This window comes from Drosophila bipectinata, chromosome 2L (assembly GCF_030179905.1).
Source record: "Drosophila bipectinata strain 14024-0381.07 chromosome 2L, DbipHiC1v2, whole genome shotgun sequence".
NCBI lineage: Eukaryota > Metazoa > Arthropoda > Insecta > Diptera > Drosophilidae > Drosophila > Drosophila bipectinata.
The window spans coordinates 21,888,972-21,913,088 of record NC_091736.1 but is presented as its reverse complement, the minus strand read 5'-3'; the positions used below and the strand labels follow the sequence as shown (position 1 = coordinate 21,913,088).

The following is a 24,117-nucleotide window of genomic DNA, read 5'->3' as shown; positions in this document are numbered from 1 at the left end:
AGTACATGTTTGGCTCTCGTATGAACTAGGATTATTAACTTCGCTCAAAAATTAACAAAATGGCGGACCTTTGAAATTTTTTTTTTTAAATTTCCATTATTTTCAGCCATAAATCGAGTTGAAAAGTAAAGAAGATCTTCACCGATTTGATTTATCCTAGTTCATACGAGAGCTATATATGTATAGAACAGAGGTCGGCACGGCCCTATCTCGGGGGCATAGGAAATTTCTCTGCCCGAGCTCTGCCACACACACACAGTATAAATGTGTGAAACGTCATTCTAAAAGCCTACTTTCTGCTATTCGTTACTAACACTAATGCGGTAAAATCATATCAATGTATTGGGGTGCCGACCTCTGGTATAGAATAACGTGTTTAAATTTGGAACCGATTGGATTAATAGTTTTTGAGTAACCTCATGCGCCAGTCGTAAAAACACTGTTTCGAGAAAAACGCGTTTAAAGTTTTGAGACGGCTCTCGCCGTCGCCTGAGGCTTCCACCATAAATCGGCTATATCTTCAAGAGTTTTTGAAATTTTTACTTGAAATTTTCAGGGAACATTCTTGAAAAGTTACAAGTTCGAATTAAATTTAAAAAAAAAAATCGATTTTTTAAAACCGAGAATGGGGGGGGTCCCCTTAAATAAAAATTGCATAAGCCAATCTTAAATATAAAGTATAAGTTTATTGTGGATAACATGACTTGGTTAAAATATGATGAGTCCTTTTCGCCAGTAACAGATGTTGTATAGGACTAACGCAGCCTCTTAAAGCTGCTATCCGTTTCTCAAAATTTTTCATTTAACTAAAAATTGGACATCTCGTGTTCTTTGAACTAAAACCTTTCAAATAGTAACTAATAACCGCAATAAACTAAACAATTTTGGCATTTATCTAACCACTGTGGCTCGCTTTTAATTGGAAAAGTGAACCCATACACATTTTTTAGGCATGTAATCCATACAAGAACTGTTACAAGCGACTCAAAACGAAATAACATATTCTGGCTCAGTCAAAACTAATCAATTCGGCTGTGGCTGGTTCGCCAGATTTTTGTGGAGCCGGATCTGGCTCGTTTTGTGGAGGTGGTGGGGCAGCTGCCACTGCTAAAACTTGAGAGTTGGCTACTTCGGTTACTGGTGGTGGTGCCTGTACAGGGAGAGCAGGCTGATTTGCGAGAGGCGGATGGGATTGGGGTAGCTGTTGCTGCTGCAACATTACGTGAGATAATTGTGGCTGTGGTTGCTGTTGAACTGGAACTGGCTGATGTTGCTGTTGGGGCTGCCCAGGGATTGGCTGCGGTTGACCCGGGATTGCCTGTGGTTGCACCGGATGAGCCTGAGGCTGTTGAACCGGTAGCTGATGTTGCGCCGGCTGACCTGGTGCCTGCTGCAGGATCGCTGGATTATTGGTAAATTGATTTTCTGGCATGGTCGGCACCATTTGACCATTACCCGGCTGGGCCGGCGGCTGCTGGATCAATCCACCAGGCTGTTGAAGATTTGGTGGTATTTGTTGAGGCATGGCCGGATTGTACATGCCGGGTGGGATACCTTGAAATTGTCCATGACCATTCAGCGCGGGAGCCGGCCCGGGGCCACCTCCTGGGTATCCTGGAATACAAGCAGCATAAGGATTGTAAACATTGTTTAGTTGATGGGAAGGTGATCCATGCTGAGGCACAGACGATGGCGGTAAGTAGGGGAATGGGGGTGCAGCCTGGCCCATCAAATACTGAGCCTTCTGTTGCTCCTGTCGCAGTTGCATCTCACGCTCCTGCTCCTGAATGCGTTTTAGAGCCAACTGCCGCTGGTATTGCAAATATTCTTGCTTTTTCTGACGCATAAGCTCCAGTTTCTGGGCCATCTGCATTTGTCGTTGGCGCTCCTGCTCCTCGGCAATACGACGCAATTTCTCCACGTGCTCCTGACGCAACTGGTCAAGCGCTGCTCTCGAGTCTTTTATCTGGGTAAGTTTGTCCTGCAACTGCTCGTACCACATCCGCTTGTCGTCCATCTCCTTGATGTACGATAGCTGCTGCGAATGCAAAGATGTCAGGGTCATAAAGAGGGTCTGGACTGAGGAGTCATTAGAGATGCTTCGTCCACGGCTTGAGTTCGATTTCATTCGATTTACAAAAATTTCCACCTGTGTGCGCATGTTAGAAGCAAAATCGTCGATTTGAACTTCATCGGCACTTTTTGCTTGAAGAGGGATACTTTGTAGAGGCTGTGGGGTTGGCGGCATGGGACTTGGTGCTGATGGGCTAGCCATTGAGGAAGACTCGCTAATTTTGCGTTGCTCCCAATAGCTACGGTTCAAATACTTGGCAAGCTCTGGATTGCTTGTCTCCTCTATTGTTTGTTGATATTCCTTGGGGGCAGGCGGTGCCTCGGGACTTGGTGAACGCTGCGGCATTCTGTAAGCGGCTGCTGCCGCTGTCAAGGATTGTTGCTTCTGCTTTTGCTGCTCAGCTTCAGACTGGCTAAGGGCTAGTGCTAGCTGTAGCTCCTCCTCCTCCTTTAGTTCTTCCTCGCTTTTTCGGGCCGGGGTCTAAAAAAATTGTATATATTTTCATTATTTTGGAGATAAGCTCATAAACAGATTAATTGATTAGTTCAGACTAATCAGGTTAATTCCTTTTTCTCATAGCCGACTTACTTGCACTTGCTGGGACAATGAACTGTTTAAATATTCCGCCGGCAGGTCACTGTCCGCCACTCGAGATCCAGATTTGGTGCCACTCATCGGACGTTGGAGGGCCACAAAGCAACCGTCGCACACCCGAACATCCTTCTCGATCCCATACTTGGGCAAAGGACACTGCTTGGCCGTACACTGGCCGCAAAAGACCTGGCCACAGTTTCGGCAATGATGTTTGCGATTGGTAAAGGTAAACTCTACCCGACAGCGATGGCAAACTTTTCCATCTGCCCAGTTGGGCGCCGTGTCAGCCGTAAACATTGCATCCGCCTCTCGGAGCTCAGGGAATGTGTGACCCTTCGCCTTCAGAATGGTCATGGTATCCTTTAAAAAATTTTAATTAAAATTGTAAGTGAATTGTGGCAGTAAGCCTACTAGATATTCCTCATCTATGCTTAGTTCTTCCTCAGAGCTCATCTTTACTCAGCTGATGACTTCTTACTAAATTTTTACTCAACAGCAATTGAGGTTCGCTAATTAAATTACATGTCATGTGACAGGGCCGGTTTGGGTGGTAAAAGGGTTAAATATGTGTACACATACATATGTATGTGTAAAATCTAGAGAATTGAGACACTCTTCATTCATTTTGAATTAAGGTTTAGAGTCACCAGAAATAATCGCACACTGTTTTTTGAGTTAAAGAGAATAAAACCGCACGTCCAACAAAGACAGTTGCATTCCAAATGAACAAAAGATAATCTCATGCTGAGGACTTTTTTCGATAAGATTGGAAAGACTCCATTAGTCACCTTTAACAATAACAATCCAAGAAAACAAGGGATCTTACTTTTATGGCTTGATATTTATCCGAGGAGCGAAAGGCGTAGGCCCATGTCTGGACCAGTTCTAGCATCTTCTGGCGCACATTCTCATGAGGAGTGGACTCCAAGAAGCTGCTGAACATCTCGCAGTTCTCCTTGGTGAACACCTCCTCGTGCACTGGAGCTCCACAGTTCTTTACAATGCTTTCCAAGACCAAAAGAGAATAGCAAGCAGAGTGTGGGTTGGGGGAATTCATCTTTTTCTTAATTGCGGCAAAAGCATTTTTTGGGCTGCAAAATAAGAGGTTTAATATGCAAATAGTCAAACTTAAATAAACTTACGTGACATCTTTCTGGTTGATTTCATCGCAAATAAGAAGAATTGAGGGCCAGTCGGGCTCCAATCGTAAGTGGCTTGTGGCATTTTCTGTCAAGTAAACGCAATTATAATAAGTCCCTTGTGTGTTACTTTTTTCAACACAGAAAGTTCATTAGCTTTATTTTTTTTCAATCTCTGATGAGTCATTTTTTTTCAACGGCCTTTGTGCTTTTTTCAGCTAACTTATTATTATTCTTACCTAAGTTTTTGTCGAAGCTAGATCGAAACATGTTCGTGGATCTTTTCCGCTGCTCCTTGTATCTAATTTATTTTCCGAGTTCCCAGAATAAACAATAATCAGCTGAATGTTAGAAATAGAAAATTCGCAAGACAATATGTATTGGAATTGTTATCGATAAGTTCAGTGTTGTTAAATCAAAATTTTATAAATGTTTGGCAGCGCCGGTACCAAGTGGATGTTGCCACATTTATCAAGTGAGAGTTGCCAAGTCGCAAAGTATTTTATTGGGTAAAGTAAATATTTGAAAAACGCACGGTTATTGTTTAAATTGTTATTTGGAGCCAAATAAATCCTCCAAGAAAAGATCCGAGGAAAGGAGCCGCTCCTATTAAAATAGGAGGTGATTCTAGAAGTGTAGGATATCATCCTCATTATCCACAGTAGCTTCGGCTCCCCTTATTATCCATCCGACCTTCACCCACCCAACGATCCGTGTTGGATTCGTTGACTTTAGTATTTTACTATTATTTTGATGTAATATCCGTAATAAATACAATGTAAATTTTTAAAAATTAACTTTCAATAAAATGACACTTGAAAACTTTTATTTCAATTTTATTTCATCGCTTGAGACTCGCTTACAATTAGGTTAACTAAAAAATTAATTACACGTAAATAATAGTTTGCACATAAATCCGAATGAAAACAGTAGAAAAATCTATGTTTAGTGGTTGTAGCAACATTAAGCTTTCAGCTTGGCTATGGTTTCGTTGCAGTTTTAAAGTATCACACGCCGCTATAAAAAGCTTGGGATTATGCCACTAAGCGATAAGTAACGAAAAATCACATTCGATTCAAATTAAGCCCAATACTCAAAGCACATATACACTCGCCATAATGGATTGGGATCAGTTTGACTTGATCTTGCGTTTGAGAGTAAAGTAAGCCAAAACCTTGAACAGCGTGATTTGGCCTAAAATCATCATGATATTATAGCCGTAGTGTCCCTGCTCCATTCCAAATTGTTGCAAAACGGTTACCGCGTATCTGAAGTGGGTTTAATGAGAATGTAATTGTTTATTGTTTGACAGCTTTTTTTGCTCAAAAACTTACTTAAAGTGGCAGTAGAATTCTGAGTCGGGGCAGTTCAATTGCCCCCGATTATTTCCATATAAAGAAACTACCATATTTTCCAGGGCATATCGCATTGGAGAAAGATATGAGATAAAACGCATGGCGGCCGGAATGTGATTCAATAAAATGAGGAATCCGGAGAACATAAGCATAAAACAGGTCGAAACAGCACCAATGAATGTCCCATTCTGAAAAAGAGTATTTTTTGTATAAGTCATTTTGTGAATTTAATTTTTAAACTTTTGCATGTTTTCTTACCACCGGGTTTAGTACGGTGCCGAGAAATACTCCTAGACCATCTGCACAAAAGGTTACAACAACAGCAGTTAGCAAGTATTTCACAAATCGGTCCATTTCCACTGGTTGTTCGGTCAACAAATAGCCAATTGTAATATAGACCGTTGAAAATATGATCTGAAAGAATTAACAATTTTAATGAATTCTTTATTATTTTAGTATAACAGGTAGTCGAGTTTGCCGACTATTCATATTATACCCGGTACTCATCACTTCCACCCACAATTTAACTGACCTTTAAAGTTTAAACATTAACGGTATGGATTCTCAGCAACAAATTTTTGTTGCTTACTTTTGCGCTTGGGCAAATCAACAACAAAAAAAAACTACGACCATATTACCAATTTAGTAAGTAAGCAGACTAAAAAGTCTATACATTATGCTTGGGTGTACATTAGTTATTGAAACAGAAAAAACGAATTTTCCAAAAACATTATCGAACTTGCGCTAAAACCAGATTTCTGTTTTTACTTTAAAGATTTCTTTAAAGTATAGTACTAGCGCTACCGAATTTCGCGATTTGTAGGGTGGAAGCGGGCGTGACAAAATTTTTAGACAAACTTGAAATTTGAAACTAAACAAACTGACTGCGTGGGCATTGTAAGAGTCTCCATGCCAAATCCTTTAGCTCTATCTCTTATAGTCTCTATGAACGCGTGGTTCATACGGTAAACAGACGTGGCTTTATCGACTCGGCTGTTGATGCTGATCAAGAATATATATACTTTATGAGGTCGGAGATAATGCCTTTTCTATGTTTCATACATTCACACGACTACAATATATCCTTGTACTCTACAAGTACCGGGTATTAAAATCAAAGGAAGAAACGTTTTTCAGCCTAACTTGTAACTGAAAACTACATATATTATGAAAATCGATATAAACAAGATTTTATTTCATTTTAAGATAAAACATTTTTTATGTTTTACAACAAAAAAAAAAAAAAAACAAAAAAAAACAACACAATAACAAAAGCGTGAGCCAAACTAAATATTTGAACAATTTTTAACAATATTTTTTAACTTACATGAACTGGCGTGGCGGTAATAATTGTGGCAATGTAGTAAGTTCGAAGCTTGTACCAATTATTAAACGTTTCTTTTTTGATAATTTCGATTTCGGAAGGATCTATGAAAGACAGACTAAGTTAAGGAGTATGCAATGTAAAAAATGCATTTATTATATTTACACCGCAAAATTCCAGGCATTATGGTGGTATACCAAAGATAAACACAATGGATCATAATCATGCCCACGTTGGAGATTTGTTTACTGGCATTGCTGCCAGAATCGCCGAAAAAAAGGCCAATTAGAATAGCGCAGGTAATGTGAATGCCAAGTTTAAGATAGGTTAGAGTCTGTAAAAACAATTAGGGAATTAATTTTGTTAAAAGGACATATTTTCTTCAAATAAGTTACCCAATCCCGGAAGAATTGCAAATGACATCGACCGATCAGTAACCAAAGTCGCATATATTCCGTTGGAGGATACGTGTGCCTAGTGAGCTCTTTGGATGATTCGATTTTCTGGATCTCGACCTTCTGCACCTGGCTCTGATCCTGTCCCGGTGACTGGGACTCGTTGAACTTGGCCACTTGGGACTCGCTTGGCATTTCAGTATCCTCATCCTGCATTAATTGTTGGTCATATCGCCACCGAGTGTCCTTGGCACTTTCCGCCAAGGCTTCCGTGTGGTCACCATAGTCACCGTTAACGCATTCCAGAACTGAAACGATTGATGAAGTTTAAATGTGCCTAAGAGAGTTGGGCCTCAAAACAGAATTGCCGAGAAATCAGAAAATTTTAACGTAAGATCCAATTACTATCAATTAGTTAATAATAAATTATTCAATATCAATTAATGTAGTAGATTTTTTAATTACTGTTTCAAACTATTTCGAAAAAATGATCATGTTCCCCACTAAAGATAATGCGACTTGATTTTGTTTCGTACGTGATAGTAGCAATAATAATCAATACGGCATAAGGCAGTGGAAATTTTGATGTGTTAATTGGTTGAAAAGGGAGAGGTTTCAACTCACGGAAGTCGGCAGGATTGTGGTACGGAGGGCACTCCATGCCGATGCCACTGAGAAACCTGACTGTGTTCTGGGGCGTGCCCTGGTAGGTGCATTGACCGGCACTCAACACGTAGATGAGGTTGAAGAGATTGTAGATGTTGGTCGACGGTTGGTGGATGGTGCACACAATCGTACGCCCCTCATTAGCCAGGCCACGGAGCAGCTGGATGGTGTCGAAGGAGGAGGAGCTGTCCAGGCCTCTGTGCGAGATCAGAGATAAAAAGAAGATCAGATCACTGCGGTTCAAGGACATATACGACTGTCAATTTAACAGCCCCAATAACAGGTTTGTTAGTGTTTTAATTCCCAAAGAATCCCGATCCTCTCACTCACGTTGTGGGCTCATCTAAAAATAGCACTGCTGGATTGTCTATCAACTCCAGGGCGATGGACAGGCGCTTCTTCTGGCCGCCACTCAGGTTGGAGCACTTTGTCTGCCGCGCCTTTGTTAGCTTCAGGGAGTTCAGGAGGTAGTCGATCTGTAAGCCACACGGAAATTAGTAGTTTTACTTTGCAATGGTTTCTTAGGAAAAAAGTTTTCAAAAATTCAATGGATCTAAAGGAAACCTGTTTTGTTTTTAAATGAAGTTTTTTTTTTTTATAAAATTCTCGAAAAATTATTTGTAGAATGTAAAGTTTAGGTTCTATTTTAATTTTTAACTGTGCTTTTATTAAATTTTTTGTTGAATTTAGCAAGTACTATTTACTTTGTATATACGTGAAAAGTGTGAAGAAATTATTATTTCAATACATAAATTAGTTTTTCCTGGGGTAATCTATTATTATAAGCTTATTAAAATAAATATAGCATTCATAGAAGGTAATCATTGTACTCACAAGACTGCGTTTATCCTTCAGGCTGACACATTTGTTCGATATTTTAAGTGTTGCCGCCATAAGCATCGTCTCCTCTACGGTGAAATAAGGGAAAAAGTGATCGTCCTGCATAATATATCCGCACAGTTTTCGGGCCTTTCCGATTTCTATTTTTCCACTAACTCCACTCTTCGTGAGGCCCGTGAGGATGTTCATCAGACTAGATTTGCCGGCCCCCGAAGGGCCCATTATGGCGGTGAGTTCACCGGATTTGAAGGTTCCTGTTATACCCTTCAGCACCTTTTTTTTCTCTGCAAGTAACGATAAATACAAATATCATTTAAGTATAAAAAAATACACACATTCAGTAATTTTTCTTTATCATATATGTACATAAAAATTATTGAAACAAGAGATAGAAAAATGCTCGCATTTTTATCTTATCCATATCCAAACAGAGCCTGCTATCACTTCCACTAATGATGAGATAATTAATAATTCTGGAAAAATTATGCGCAAAAAGATATCTTTTCACTCGGGCATGACCTCATTGTGTATGGTTTATGATGCAGAGCGCCTTTAATTTTAATGTTCTAACTAAAGCTTAATCGTCTTGCTTAACCTTCCTCCAATAGCAGTAATTGCGCACGCGCAGCTCAATTAAGCTGCATGCATTAAGGTCAACAGGTTAACTCCGTAGACAGCGAAACCCCAATTAAATTTGCAAACGCCGTAAACCAGAAGTGTTTTAAAATTCGGTTGGGTCAGTTTATATTAAGATTTCATAAGCAGGCTGAGATAGTGCCCCGAATTACGCGCACTTTTTAGATTTTTTTCATTACAGATAACACCCTGATCCCTGATTATTAGAATGTATATCACCTGTGATCCCAGGGTCTTTTCTTCCGGTAAAGCTTTTGCGTTTTGATAGTCTATTTGCAGCAGATAGTAAAGTTATTTTTAGAGCGGGAAAAATTACTTTCAGACAAAATACATTTTTTATACCCATTTGGTGTATAATACATTTGGTTATTTACGTTTACTCAAATGCACAAACAGTTTTTTGTTTGTTGGCAATATTTTGGCTTTACAAGGTTTGTATTCTTACCATTTTTGGGCGCGTTAACTTGGTAAACAAGATCTTCGAAGTGAATATCGATGCCGTAGACGTTTTTCAACAATTTGCTGCTATCCATGTTGTGATTATTTGAATTATTTCGCTTGTTTACAAACCCGAATATTTATTTGGTCGCTTTATTGAAGTTTATAAGCTTTGCTGGCTTGCTTGGCACATTATTTACTTATTTCCAGCTCGATGAGGACTTTAACATTTTAAAACAAACAACAATGAATTATGGTTACGCTTTGTGGGGTCAAAAGTGCAATTTGTGGCTGATGGAATCGAGATTATATCACCAGCTTGCAAAAGTAAAAGACTTATGGCGACAATTAGAGCGCGACTTGAATTGCTAACCTCAAGTTCGTGAACTTTCGCAACGGAAGCCGAAAACTGACGAGCCGAAGAAGGATTGCGACGAAAACTTAAAGTCTTGTTTAAAGTTTAAACTATTCTTCGAGGGTCTCCCTGAGTTGAGTTCCGCGCATGCGCTACCGCTCGCAGCCAGCTGATACCTGCGGAAGAAGTTGGCGATCACCAGCACGTTGTAGCCTCTGCTTCTGCCTCTGCCTCTGCCGCTGCCTCAGCTACAGTAGGCGTCACTGCTTCCGTCGTTGGAGAAAAACGCAATCAACAATACTGGGGCTACAAAAACAAATTATAACAAGGCAAAGAGCCAGCACATTCTCATATAAAATATAAAATAATTTGGCAATGCAAATCGCGTTGGAAGTCAACAATCGAGTCGCCAGAGTGGCGTTAAATTTCAAGTTTAACTTGAGCCGCCCGTCGCCTGTTACTCGTATTTAATTTTGGGCGCAGAACGACAGACAAATTGTTATTTGAATTTATGAGTCAGCCCTACTAGCAACGGCTCACCTACCTACAAAGCGGCTATAAAGTGTACAAACAAAATATTAAACCCTAAAGCAAAGTTATCAAACGGCCTTGCCAAAGAACCAGAACATTAAACTGCAAAATATTGTTTACACAAAGAAATAGTCTTTAAATTGATGTGTGAAATACCATTCTGGTGAAGTGTTGAGAGGGGAAAGTGGAAGCTACCATACATATTTTGTTAAGAACTTTTGCTACTCTGTGGAAAAAATTAGCTGCTTATTTAATCAAACTTCCGCAAGTAAACGAATTTGCCATGTGACACGTATTTGCCTTTAAGACAAACTACATCAACGTGACTGTCAGTTGTTATAATCGTACAGCTGCTTAACATATTAATTTAAGCCCTTTAACGACTAGTCTTAGACCTGAATTGGAAAAATAGTCTCTATCCTCCACACACAAAAACCCATATACCCCACAACTCTCATGGGCAATTTACCGCAAAATGCCTCGAGAATAATAGCAGCTCCGCTCTCGGAGGTAGACCGATTTGCGATCAGAAGCAAGAATTGCCAAAAAGCTTTTCATGTTTTGATTCGGTCATTGCAAGTTGGAACATCGTCGAACAGAGGCAAGAGTTGCAATATGAAAAATAATGTAAATGACCACAATCCGCTAAAGAAAAAAACGTGTTGAGTGCGGCTTGTCTACGCGGTAGACAAAAAATAGAGAACGTTGCGGCGGTCAGTGCCCATAATCAAAAGAACAGAGCAACAACACAGCTGACAACGACACCTGCCTAAGCTGCGCTGCGGCACTTAATTGTCGAACAGTCGGTCGCGCTGTTTACTGATGCAGCGGCACTCGAAAAAAGTGAACTGAAGTTTTCGAAATAGTGTGAGGGAGAGGAGGAAAAGAATCACAGTAATCACTTGGAAATGGAACAAAATGAAGTAGCCTTTTCTTAATTTTTCTTTTTTTATGAATTTGCATTACACTTTATTTAATATTTTATTTTAACTTAGTTAGACAATTTTAAATGTTGTGTGAGTTTCATAAAAAGGAATTTAGATCTGCAATAAATGCAGAGCATATAATTTATATGCACAACTTTCCTAAATTGAGGTAAAAATGTAAAGGTTTTCTAAGGGGAATGGTGTCGAAACGTCATAATAATGAATTAGAGAGTTTACAAAAAAATGATTTACATTTATTGTACTTTTAAACTGTCTATATTAACTGTCGAGATCCCACTGTACACGGCCGGTGGCTCTGAATTCGTCTCAGTTATCGCGACTTGTGCAATGAAATTTCTTTGAATGGCCAGAGCCTGGCTCAGATTGAGACCGAGTGGCTTTAGAATTTTATTACGTGACCGTTAAATTAATGGCACAAGATTTTGTACTCGGCTTATATTGTACGAAATCAAGAGAACCTTCGGAACGTAAACAAGTGGGATGAAAACAATACGCACGGAAGCGGGCCGCCCATCCCAGGCGAAAAAATATTTTATATATTAAGTGAGGTTATCATTATTATACGCCGCCACCAAACGGCCAACACGACTGGCCGGAGCTCCCATGGTTATCTTTTCATTTCGAAAAATAATGTCAATTAAGTGGTGCTACCTTCGTATTCTTGCTGACCCGCAGGTTCGATAAAATTACAAATTCAGTCGACTATCGGACAGGCAGCAATAACAGATAATAAATAATAATAATAAAAGCACCAACAAAACAGCAGGTCGACTTGCACACACATCTACATGTGTGTCTTGGGAAGGCAAACACTTGCGCTCTGAAACTCTGGAATGTCACAAGCTATCAATTAAAATAAATTGTAATAACATTGCCTTTGACTTTTCCACATTTGAATTGAGTCACTCGGAGTGAATCCCTCCCAGGAATTATTTTTATCAAAGCTATATATTGTTTATTATTTTAATAAATCTTGGAATAATTTAGTTGATCAAGAGCAGGACTCTATCAGGAAGGGACTCTACACAGCTCAAGTCGTATTAATACCAGGTATATAAGTAATCAGGTATATCAATACCGGTTATCAACTCTTAATTGGTTCATTTGTCTAATTGGTTTTCTATTGCAACTTAATAGGGTTAATAATAATAACATGTTATAAATGGTTGCAAAATACATATAATAGAAAAAAGAACTCCTATCGTAGTTTTTTGCAAGAAATTTTTAGCATTTTCAGTCTATTTGCGGCCATGATCGCACTTGGACCCCAGTGAAAATAAACAGATGCCGGATCGTAATTCATTCTAATCTAAGTACTTATTGCATAAACAAAGCATATTGTATAAACAATCCAAAAGTCTGCTTGGCACATCAATCGACAGATCGTTCAAACACAAAGACGGGAAAGCAAAAGTTCCTGAACCTGAGGCACGTGTGAGTGATCGGTCTGGCTATGTGATGTTGCGGGAAATAAAAAAAATTTAATAATCGCATAACCTGATGCCATAACCAGCATTTGAATTCAATTACAGCCAGGTTAGATAACTCTGCGAGCAATTATTCTAATCCATTCATGCCGCAGTCTCGGCATACTGTTTACACTAAGAAGACGGCGAGACTTTGGGAAAGGTGTCAAGTTTTTCATCGATTCTGTCAGCAATGTTTCGCAACAGTTTTTCAAAGCTTGCAAATATTTCGAGGCATGGGCAATGAACCCTGTTGCAATGCAATGGGTAGCAATATTTACTGTATTCAGGTAATTCCAACACTTTAAACAAGTTTTTCCGTGAATATGCCAAGTTATCTTAATACTTGGGAGGTTGGAAGTAGGTCTTGCGATTAATTTTTCAAGTCATTATTGGAACCTATTGTCTAAAGATCGTAAGGAGCCCTTAATAGGGGACGCGCAAAAACGCCAGCTGCCCCACTTAGATAAATCTTTTGGAAAAAGAAAAAAGACTTTTATTTCCTAGAAGAGATAAGAGCGTTACATTTTACACAATACTGGACAATTGCTCAATTGACTTGTAAGACGACTGAGTGTCTCTCATTCAAACTTTTATTATCCGCAAATAGAATTCTCCTGTCACCCAGCTAGATCTTGTGCGTTTAAAATACAGACCAGAGATATATAACGTCTCAAGTGGAGGCAAGGGTAGACGAAATCAAATTACGGCTTCATGGTCGGCCCGTGATCATCTATTCGCCGCTGATTACAGCAATCCAAGCCCCAAGGCCTCCCGCACTGAAGCGCCTAAACTCAGATCGTTTTCGGTTCATGGCTGGTTGTTTTTAATTAGCATAGATTTCAATTTCCACTTCCTTAGGGCAATTGTACTCACGCCGATAAGTCGTCTGTTTTGTCCTAATAGATGATAAGAAGGGTCAGATTTTCGCACAGCCGCACCCTTACGCACCCTACGTATCATGTGGACACTGAGAGAAACACTTGTTATTTTTAATAATATAGGTGGTCTAATACACGTTTTTTAGCCTAGAATGGTTTGACTTGTTTCAATAGAAACAGATAAAACACATCTACAAAAAGTGCAAAGGTAATATAAGATTCAACTTCTATTTTTGTATTACCTCCAAATAGCAATTTACTAATGTTTTTGTTTTTGGTAGAACAATCAAGCTAGTTATCATCTTGGGGTCTGGTGTTTTGAACTGTAGGTCAAATGGTTGTCTTTGTTTGCACTCGTGTTTAGATTGGGGCGCGAACTTGGTGGCTCATGCAAAGCGACGGGTATTGCATTACAAAATGGTACTTTTCCACACACTCTTTCCACACGCCCACGCCACCCACTGTAGCACCCACCCAGTAGAGCAGGCCGGTCAGGCTGCCCCATATTCTGCGGTGACAATGACAGTGGTTCTGATAGTGGTGGTTAGGGGGTGGTGGGGCTTGGGGTGTTCGTGTGGTTGGGGTGCGGGTTCCATCTTGGCATTGGTTTTGGTCATGTCCGGGCCATGAGATCATCATCGCAATTTGGCAGGGCATAATCGCTGACTAATAAAATGCAAATAAATACTCCAGTTTATTTGATCAAGGCGCCCAAGGAATGGCCGCAAAGCACCAATTTTTTCGGCGCACAGGGCGTATGGTAGATGGATGGCTGGGTTCTAGGTGAGATGTTCAATACTTTCCATCCGACATATATCTACATTGCCATACTGTGATCAACGAGCAACAACGGAGAACAAATAGCTCTATGTGTGCGTCCGTGTTCTATTTTCTGTATGAACCCATTTCAATAAGAACAGACCCAGAAACCGAAACGAGGGCCCATGAATAGGAGCAGAGTGAGCCAAAAATTTGAAAATAAAAGTGGAAATAGAACACAGCTGGAAATTAAATCAAATCATCAAAATACAATTCGTTTCGAAAATTGCTTTGGTCTTCGTTTCGTTTTCGCTTTCCTTTCCGAATTCCGAGTTCAATATCAGACCATGTTATACATTTTTTGCATGTGATTTCAATTGTTGGTTGATTTTATTCATTTTTCTTAATTTTTAGTGTTTTAGCTGACTCACACAGCCCGCACTTGATGGTGAAAGAATATTGTGCGATCGTAAAATTGTATAATTCAAACACTGTGTGTGTTTTTCCTTTGCTATTTTTTGGTGTTTTCACACGCAAAACATTAGAAACAAAAATAACACAGATGGCTTTTAATTTTTTCCGCGAAAAAATTATGGTTTATTTATAATTTCCGAGAATGTTTCCGAGATAGACTTTTGAATTGTAACACGCGCTGCGACCAAGAACCAAAAAAGCATCTGTATATACCGACCAAGTATTAATTTTTGTGTATATTCTTTTTGGCTGGGACGTGGTAAAAACGCTTCCGAATCGCTTCGGAATCGGCGCGAGACTGAGGCGACTTTCAGGCAGCCACTGGCCAAGTACAACGCAGCCCGCTCGAATAGTTTAGTTTTTTAAAGCGCTTGCCGCTGTCAGCGTAGATATTCACAATACCCTTGCAGAGAGTATTCTAATTTAGTGAAAAATTGTGACACGCAATTAAGGATATATTGTATACACTATATGTAATATGTGTATACATATGTATATGTATGTTCTGAAATCGGTAAATGGACTTTTGTGTGTTTCTAGTATCTCAGTTTAAGAGTAAAGTATTAATGTATTATATGCCTCTAGAAATTGACTCTAGATAAGCCCAGTATAAACGTAAATTTAAACGGGATGGGTCGGCTGTATCTCATAGCTCTTATATCCTATTTACGTTTTAAATGCCATTACTGTTGTATTTTTGCATATAGAGTTTTGACTTTCTTTGGCAAAGAAGGAACCTGGTCAGTTTCAGAAATTTCTATAAGGATTAGCCGACTTATCCTATAGAATCTAAAAATAGAAACTCTCATGTTAAACTTAAATAAAGGGGTATATTTAAAGGGTATTTAAGCTTCGACACATCGCATAGCAGAGAGCGGAGAGCGCTGGGCCTACTGTACCTAATTTTATACTAATATAGTCCTCTTCGGAGATTCCTCTCAACGATGCCTACTATACATACGTTTGTATGTTTATTGTGAAAGATTTATGGGGGAATCTTTTATCTGCTCAGAATTTACTCAGCTTTGCATTATGCTTATCAAAGTCGTTTCCCACCATGTTATTTTCTCTTTTTAAAATAAGTAAATAATTATTTAGGTAAAGGACTTGAAGACGTTACTTGAAGAGCTAATGAATTTCGTATATCGTATTTCGTATTTAAGGTCAATCCCGAGAAGATCTTGGGAGCTTTCAGTATATATATTCTGTGGGTCAATGTGGATTTTTAAAATTAGACGTTACTTGAATCAGAAACATGTATGTATATTATGGTATAATACAGGTTTGCCTTTTTCAATTGACCCTTTGTAGTTCTCGGCAATAAGGGTCTACCTTTATCGGGCTGTGAAATAAATCAACCATTATACCAAGTTTCTTTGTAAATTGCAAGTTGTCTAATTGCTTGTTAATAAAATAATTCTCTAATTATCATTTCAGTTTTACAAAGCTATATGATCGAAGTCTACTGTAGTGACGACTCATAACTTGGTTAAATGGACTGACATTTTCTCATTTCCATCGAACAGGGATTTATAGGAGTCGATAATATACAAAAAGTAACTTTTTCGTGACCGGACTTGATGCAATTCAGTTTAATTATTGCACCTTAAATTAGTAGTGCTTCAAATTACTCACGAGAACTAATGTATTTTATAAACAAAATGATTTTTGTTTTTGAATCTATTTTTATTAGAACGTTTAGTTGAGCTTCCCTTTCCATAAGCTCTTTAATTAGTGATTCCTATCTGTCCAAAATACCGAGTTAGTAATTTTGATATATGATACTATTTTCGTGGTGCCAGCTCTGGGGAGTACAGTTATTTGCACTTCAATAATAATGGAATTTAATATGTACATAGGGACAGATATGCGTGATAGTTGATTGTTTTGGCGTGTGATTACGATGCCTTTAATTATACAGTGGGTTTCATGTTCAAAAATAGTAATTAGGTTCAAAAAATTAGGAGATTTATTAAATTGATTTCTCAAAACCAATTTGATATCTTTATTATAAAAAATTTTAAAACTTATAAAGTATATTATTTTTAATATATTTTTAAGACTCTCAGACGGGAGAGTATAAAAACAAATAAAATAATGCTTTATTAATATATTGTTATACGCATTATGATAAATACCCATTGTGGCATTCCATTTCGGTGATAAGAAATGTTGATTAATAGCTCAAGTCCCATCAGAATATAACAAATTTATCCATTTCAGTCTCAATAGAACGGGTTTCTCTGGTTTCAAGCTCTCGAAAGTTCAAACTTGGCCAATATGAGTGTAAACCTGTTGCGGTTTTTAAAGACAATAAAATTATTGTAACCGTGTCTGTCTCCGTCTAGACCCTAATTTTTAGAGGAGTGTTGTCAATTCAAAATAATCTTTTTTGGTCTTAATCTTATAATCTAACTCGTTACTCATCGGGCTCAGGAAAGTTATATATTCCTGATTAGGATATTGCACTTTATTTTGATCAGCACCAATAGTATTTCTCCATAAGACATAAAGTAACAATTATGTGCTATTAGACAAATCTAGAGACCTATGGAGGGGCGCTGGAGAACGCTTAAAAGAAAGTCACTATTTCAAGCTTTTTAATTTTTTAAGTTTATCGAGTATAAAATATTTGTTTATCAAATATTGTTTTTGAGTTTTATAAGTCATGCTTTTGATACTCGCACTATCCGATTCCCAGCCTGTTTCGATCGTGTTCCAGTGATTGTGATCGCGTTTGACATTGACATTGAAATCGAACATCGTACGCAGTGGTCGGCCAATAAAAACACGCAATCAAAGCGAAGACAGCAGCAATCGTAAGCCGTCGTCTCCCCCCTTTACGGAATTGTAGAGGCGACAACAACCGGCTGGCCTTCTTGGCCCAAAAAAAAAAATAAATAAATACAAGCCAGCACCGAAATCCAACAGCAAAGCATAAAAAACTAGCTGCTTAAAAGTGTTGGGAATGCCGCCGACCCCGTCAAGATCCCCTAGCTCCTTCCCCCTTTTAACTACTATTAATTGGGGTGTACTAAGGCGCTATGGAGGGGCGAAGCGGGGAATGACACGGTTGACTGAACTCACACACCTTAGATAAATTCATTCAACTGCAGTCTATTAACTCCAACGATATTAGGATGGCATTAAATGGCCCGAAAGTAATGCATAAGGTTAATCCAGATAGTGAATAATAAAAAATATAAATTATATTTTTTATTTGAAGCGCTAACTAGAAACTGAATGTCCTTAAATCTCGGAGTTTACGGCATCAAAAAATAAATAAAGTTCAAAAATATAAATTAACAAGAAAAGAAAGCTAACATCGGAGCCGAAGTTGATATACCCTTTCAGTTAATCTCGGATACATATCGCAAACATCGGATATAGTTGGCCAATCCTTATGATAATATCTTAATAAAACCTATTTATTACAATACAAAATCAAAAAATAATCCCAAGCTTCTATATTCATAAATACCAATCGTTAAGTTAGATGGCATCTACACGATATAGTCTGCCGATCGTTATGAACTTTTTACGTATAAGTTTACGTACAAACAGACGGACATGCTCATATCAACTCAGGAAGTGATCCTGATCAAGAATATAAAAAACAACTTTTTGGGCTGAAGCTACAGAAATATACCAAAAATTTAGGCCGGCTTTAATTGCGTTCGTCGTATAAGAGTCATGCTAAATCTTACCATATAGCTCTATCTGTTATAGTATCTGAGGTCCACGTGTTGATACACTCATGACAGAGAGATAAGGTAAGGTATAAAGGTATATCGATAAGGTATATCGACTCGGCTGATGCTCATCAAGAACTTATCCACTTTCTGAGGTCATGATTCCTTCGTCATGATACATACATTAACACGAATACAGTATACTTTTTACTCTTGGATTACCGCGTATGCAAATACCATAAGTTTTACAAAATGTTATTGAACAATGCTATGTAATAATTGAGAAGCCATTTATTCAATCTGCATTGAACCGTTTCGCATTAAATCATTCTATAATAAAAAAGAGAACGTTTAACTATTTTTTCAGTCCCGTCGATCAGGAAATGTAGTATCTGCTAATCATTGGATAATCATCTGATTTAATTGAATCAAAAGTGTCAACGAATTCATAACTTAACATGTCCTATAGATATGACACAAAATACGGATATCTGAAACCGGTTTGAATAAAATTGACTTTTGATTGGTAGACTGTTGTCATATTTTATAGGCCAAGATTCCGTTAATTGCTTTCTTTGACACTTTATTTGTATGATTTCTACATTCCTCTTACAGTACAACAATTATCTCATTAGTGATACCAACGAAGATGGAATAAACCAAGCCAAATGAAAAACGGGACTGCTCCATGAATCCGTAATTGCAACAAATTTTCAACTGCAAGTCAGGTACCAACATCTTATGACGTTACAGTTGTAAATGAAAACAGTACTTACTGAATATATATTTGCATGTAAGTCACGACCACCGGGTAGTTTTTGTGAATGAAAATAAAGTAGTATCGAAAAGTAGTGCTCTCACCTTTGTTTTTTCCCACTTCAGGGTGATAGGAGAGATCCTCGAATTTTATGCTGATGGAACAGGATTCCACGGTATTTGGCATCTTCACGCTATCCAGTTCCTTAGCACGCATTCATTTTAATAAAATATTGAATTTTTAATAGGTTAAAAACACAAGCCACTTAAATATGATATTTAATCTATTTATCTATCAGTTTACTCTGTAAACATCGCAGCTCTTTTGACTTATAAAAAATGCTAGTGGTGAGGTATCGAATTTTATCATACCGTCTCTCAAAAGAGGAACTTAAAGTAAATCTCAACAGAACAATATAAGATTCCTACCCGGATATTATAATAAATTGATACATGTGCACAATCCGATCACTGTCATTGGTTAATGATTATTCGTGACTTAATGGAAATTCTGATAACAGGAAAAATGTATTTACTTAGGTAAATTTTTCAACGATCGCTCCAGGGGCTATTTTAATCTCTGACCCTATAATGTTTATTTTTATTTAAATTTTATTTTATTTCATTATTATTTAAAACAGGATACGTTTCTGTCAGACACGTAGCTGGAATCCCTAATTTTTTATACTCGCATTTAAATAAATTGTATCTTCCAGGATCCGTCAACTATAACTCACAATTAACTAAACTTTGAACCTTCTTTCAGATGTTTTCTGGGTTAAATCTCCAATTTTCGGAAATATATGCTTGGATAGCAATTTCTACAGGACTTGAATCTGAATATCCAAAAACTATCCACAGCTCTGGGAAAAGTATATTGTTGATTGTTGCAGAAACAATATGATAACTTGGTCGGAAATAAATCTTTAAATCACCTTTTTTTATTTGAAATCCTATGTATTTAGCATGTAATAATTCTATGTAATAAATATGATTTTGAAAAAATAACTTTTATTATTAACTTTTCTTATAAAAAGAAAAACAAATTTTTTTTCTTTTAAAAAATCAAAAATAAAAATTAAATTGTTATTTGTTGTTTCAAAATCAATTATAAATATATCTTAAGCGGCGAAAGCTATTGAGAAATATAATAAATAAATTGTGTCTTTTTTTCATTTTGCCTTTCTTTGAGTCGGCAGTTCTTTGATTTAATACAAATTTTAATTAATTAGCTACAGAAAAATGCTTTGGAAAAGGAATTGTTTCTTTATGTCTCTTGAGATCTTCTTTTTTGGTTCGTTTTTTATCCGGCAGCCCATAAAAATAAGTTTCACGTCCTAAATGCTTTTTTTTACCATTAAATGAGTTTTTCAATACTTCCGTTCGATCTGACGTGTGACACGAGACTAATATAAAAACAATCGTGCTCGCGGAAAACTTTTCATCAAATTGAATCCGAAGTCAGTACATTTAATTACAGGCTGCTCTTGAATCTGGCTAACTTTAATGGCAGCCTCGCTAGACCAGATTAACTAGCTAGCTAAACTTTAGCGGTTCAAGTACGATCAAAAATATAAGTGACTATAAAAATATAATTCTTGCGGCACTAGGACTATGTCCGATATGTGTCTAACAAACCTGACATTTCAATTAATACTTTGTTGGAGTGGTTTGATATGGAAGCTTACTTGTCTGAAATAACAACTTTATATGATTCATTGCTAACGGCAATAGTCGCACCTTGTTTGGGAATTAAAACTGGATGAACGTAAATTACCGGCCTGCATTATTGGCTTTTTATTCATTCAAGAATTTCAGTACTTATAAATTATGATATATTATTCCTGCCTTTTTCCCTCAGGAACTGGAAAAACAAGGCCCGGGATATTTACGTGAAAAGTTGAAACCAAGGTCCATTCTATCTGAACTCAACCTGACCCAGTAGACTATTTGATGGATCTCGTACTTTGCACGTGGGAAAATCATTTGAATCAATTAGCAGTACGGAGAACTTTTTAGCGTTTTATTTGTGCTTGTTTTAGGCACTTAAATTATTAATACTATTAATAGTTTCGAATTACTAGTTGAAATGGTATTTATGATAAAAACTATCATCATAGTAGTTAAACTAATCGTCATTGAAGCAGGAACTATTAGTATTTACATTTTTATGTTTTATGCGTAAAATATTGTTACGTTATATGTATTGCATATTGGACATCTTTGATGAGCACTCTTCTTGTATTTTATCGATTGTTATTGATTTTATCAAAAATAACATTGCTCATGAATTTTATTTCCAATTGAATATTAAATATTTTTGAAATCCATTTCCTCTTAACGGTATTTTGGTTATCTACATGGAACGCGTTCACGCGTTCCACAATCCCGTATTTGAAATACATTTTAGTTGAGTGTAAAATTCACTTCTCAGTGGCGCCACTTTTAGTTGTATAATACATGATATATTCATGCGTTTTTACATGTAAACGCCTGTTACGACTTTTAGTATTAATTTAGACTGGGTTTGTTTTTTTATGTTAAAGATATAAGTGCCATAATATTATGTTTAATGATATCAAAATAAATAATGATTTAATAAAAATTTTTTAAATTAAATCTAAAGTTTTGAAAGCATACATTTCCCAGCTTCAATGGTTCCAATTTAACAGACTAGGTTTTATTCAATATCATGATACTAAAAAAAACTTTTTTAAGATCTCCTATTTTGCTACAAAAGTAGTTTGAATTTAAGATTTATGTACTTTGTAACGATCGATCAACTTAGCGTTAAAAGGAAGACCCTCCCCAACTACATATGTAACCACAATTTATTAGTATTATTTAGTTCTATGAATTGATGACTTATTGTTAGTCTTATTTTAGTGGATTCATTAAATGAAAAAAAAATTTAAAAAAAAAATGTATTTTTAACTTAAATGTGTCTTAGAAACAAGGTTGCCCCTCATTTTTTTTTAATCAAAGCTGGAAAACTATTTTCGGAATGGAAACAAAAAGGTTGGTCCCTTGGAAAAAATATTTACCACAATTTAATGATATTTAAGCACTTACCCGAATGTTTTCGTTCCCCGAGTTCATTGCTTTGCATTTCCAATTATGCTTTTCCCCTAGCAGAATTATCTCGAGGAATCAACAGTCACCGCCAAAAGTTTGACTTAGCGGCTAAAGCTGAAGTGAGTACTATAATTGGAATTCGGCCAAATCAAAATACCAGCAACAGTGGGGAACCGAAAATGAATTATTGAGAAAAGATTGTCCATCAGTTCGAGCGGATTCTCCCCAGCCACTCTGCCCTCATTATCGGAATCTATGGAAACATTTCGCTATTTGTCGCCCATTTCTGGGGGCTGTCTGGTATCCTCTGACTCGGTTCGTTGCCTTTTGTTTCGTCTTGGCCCCCTTGAAGTTTTTGCTGCCCTGCTCTCTGATTTTTTCAATCAAAATTTCAAAGCCAACTTAAGCTGAGCGGGATTTGGAGAATGTGTTTGCCAATGGCTTCTCCTCGGGCGCCTCTGGTGCTTGGGATCCGTGAATTGGGTAACCAGGAATCGCGAACCATCCGGCCATCCGTCGGTTTGTCTGCCAGCCTTCTAAGGGTTTGTGTGTGCTTTGTCTTATTTTCATTTCGCCTTGCTGCTTTTTATTTGTTGGCTGTTATCTATTTGTGTTTACTTTGCTTGTGCCATAAGGCGACAATCGCTCCCATCGCCATCACCGTCATCATCATCATCGACATCCTCCCGACTTTGTTTGGGGCATCTCAGTGCGTGGTAATCCAAGGATGATGATATTTACCAAACTAAACTAAATCAAAACCGAATCGAATTCATTGGCATTCCATTTTGTGCCTCAGATTATGCCACAGATTCTTAGTCTTCGGGTTTCAATTTCGGTGTGAACTTTGCCTCTTGGGTACCCAGTAACTCGGAGTTATTTTTCAGCATTCTTATTCCCATTAGTTCAGGACTGTACAAAGGGTGTATTTATTTTTAGGCTTTTTTGTGCCGTAACCAGCGTGTCTTATTAAGGAGTTGTTTAATTAAAAAAAAACTGTTTAAAAACTATAATTCCTTATCTATAAAAACAAAAACTTACAAAAAATAAAATGTTTTAAAAATATTTGAAACTATACCGTTATTTAAAACAATGATAAATATAGCTCGCCATTTGCCGATCCCGATCAAAATCTAGTTTGGCTAGTTGGCTAGTTTCTCCGCCCGTTCCAATGCTCTTTTTTAAGACCAAACATGTAAATAGTAAGTAACAAAAATACACGGAAAATAATTTTTAATTGTAACTTAAAAAAAAAAATTTTTTTTTTCAAAATTAGCTTTAACGATTTGAAAAATTTTTGGAGATAGCCCTGGGAGATGACGAAAATTTGATGTATCGCTTCTATCTGGGAAAATCCTCTAATAGGTATAGTCATATATGTGTAGCTGTGAAGATTGACGCTACATATACATACATGTTTATATTCGTATACTTACGTACATATATGTAAGTAATATGTGGATTGAAGTTCAATCATTGAACAATTTGGGTTTTTGAGTTAGGGTTATATTTGAAGTGCTCTTGCTGACTGTGTTATTCGCATCAGAAGGAGGGTAATTGTAATTTTCTATATTTTTATATTTTGGTCATTACCCGACTATATATCCTACATCTGGCATATAAGGGATGAATCGGAAATGCTGTAGCTTTGGAGTTTTTAGAGTAAGCTAGGATTCTTTCTTTGGCGACTATCCATAGAACGACTTACCAAATTTTATAA

The 24,117-nt window shown here is 37.3% G+C and overlaps 2 protein-coding genes across 8 annotated transcripts; both read right to left on the bottom strand.

Moving 5' to 3' along the window:
- Positions 1–664: 664 nt before the first annotated feature.
- Hrs (Hepatocyte growth factor regulated tyrosine kinase substrate) lies at positions 665–4,217 on the bottom strand. The gene is made up of 5 exons (XM_017243946.3): positions 4,047–4,217; positions 3,811–3,895; positions 3,495–3,759; positions 2,663–3,028; positions 665–2,554 (listed from the first exon to the last, which is right to left on the bottom strand). The coding sequence occupies exons 1-5, from the start codon at positions 4,075–4,077 to the stop codon at positions 1,010–1,012; spliced, it is 2,292 nt and encodes a 763-aa protein (XP_017099435.2). The 5' UTR covers positions 4,078–4,217; the 3' UTR covers positions 665–1,009.
- Positions 4,218–4,600: 383 nt separating this feature from the next.
- Positions 4,601–22,742, bottom strand: LOC108127121 (ATP-binding cassette sub-family G member 1). 7 transcript variants are annotated; one of them, XM_070276718.1, is made up of 11 exons: positions 22,395–22,742; positions 19,428–19,527; positions 8,382–8,671; positions 7,878–8,023; positions 7,506–7,744; positions 6,882–7,189; positions 6,652–6,820; positions 6,490–6,590; positions 5,421–5,576; positions 5,142–5,350; positions 4,601–5,075 (listed from the first exon to the last, which is right to left on the bottom strand). In XM_070276718.1, exons 1-11 carry the CDS (start codon positions 22,419–22,421, stop codon positions 4,937–4,939), a joined length of 1,884 nt encoding a protein of 627 aa, XP_070132819.1. In that variant the 5' UTR covers positions 22,422–22,742; the 3' UTR covers positions 4,601–4,936. The 7 variants fall into 7 exon arrangements, with proteins under 7 accessions (XP_070132819.1, XP_070132820.1, XP_017099458.2 ...); XM_070276719.1 differs by lacking the exon at positions 22,395–22,742 and adding an exon at positions 20,678–20,722; XM_017243969.2 differs by lacking the exons at positions 19,428–19,527; positions 22,395–22,742 and adding exons at positions 9,469–9,682; positions 15,092–15,193.
- Positions 22,743–24,117: the final 1,375 nt, after the last annotated feature.

Coding starts and splice junctions, on each gene's coding strand:
- LOC108127121 (XM_070276718.1), bottom strand. CDS start 22,421: ATGAACTCGGGGAACGAAAACATTCGG. Junction 8,672..19,427: donor TGAAGTGGGAAAAAACAAAG/GTGAGAGCACTA, acceptor CGTTACTTGCAG/AGAAAAAAAAGGTGCTGAAG. Junction 7,190..7,505: donor CCACAATCCTGCCGACTTCC/GTGAGTTGAAAC, acceptor CAATCGTTTCAG/TTCTGGAATGCGTTAACGGT.
- Hrs (XM_017243946.3), bottom strand. CDS start 4,077: ATGTTTCGATCTAGCTTCGACAAAAACTTAG. Junction 3,760..3,810: donor ATCAACCAGAAAGATGTCAC/GTAAGTTTATTT, acceptor CTTATTTTGCAG/CCCAAAAAATGCTTTTGCCG. Junction 2,555..2,662: donor CATTGTCCCAGCAAGTGCAA/GTAAGTCGGCTA, acceptor CAATTTTTTTAG/ACCCCGGCCCGAAAAAGCGA.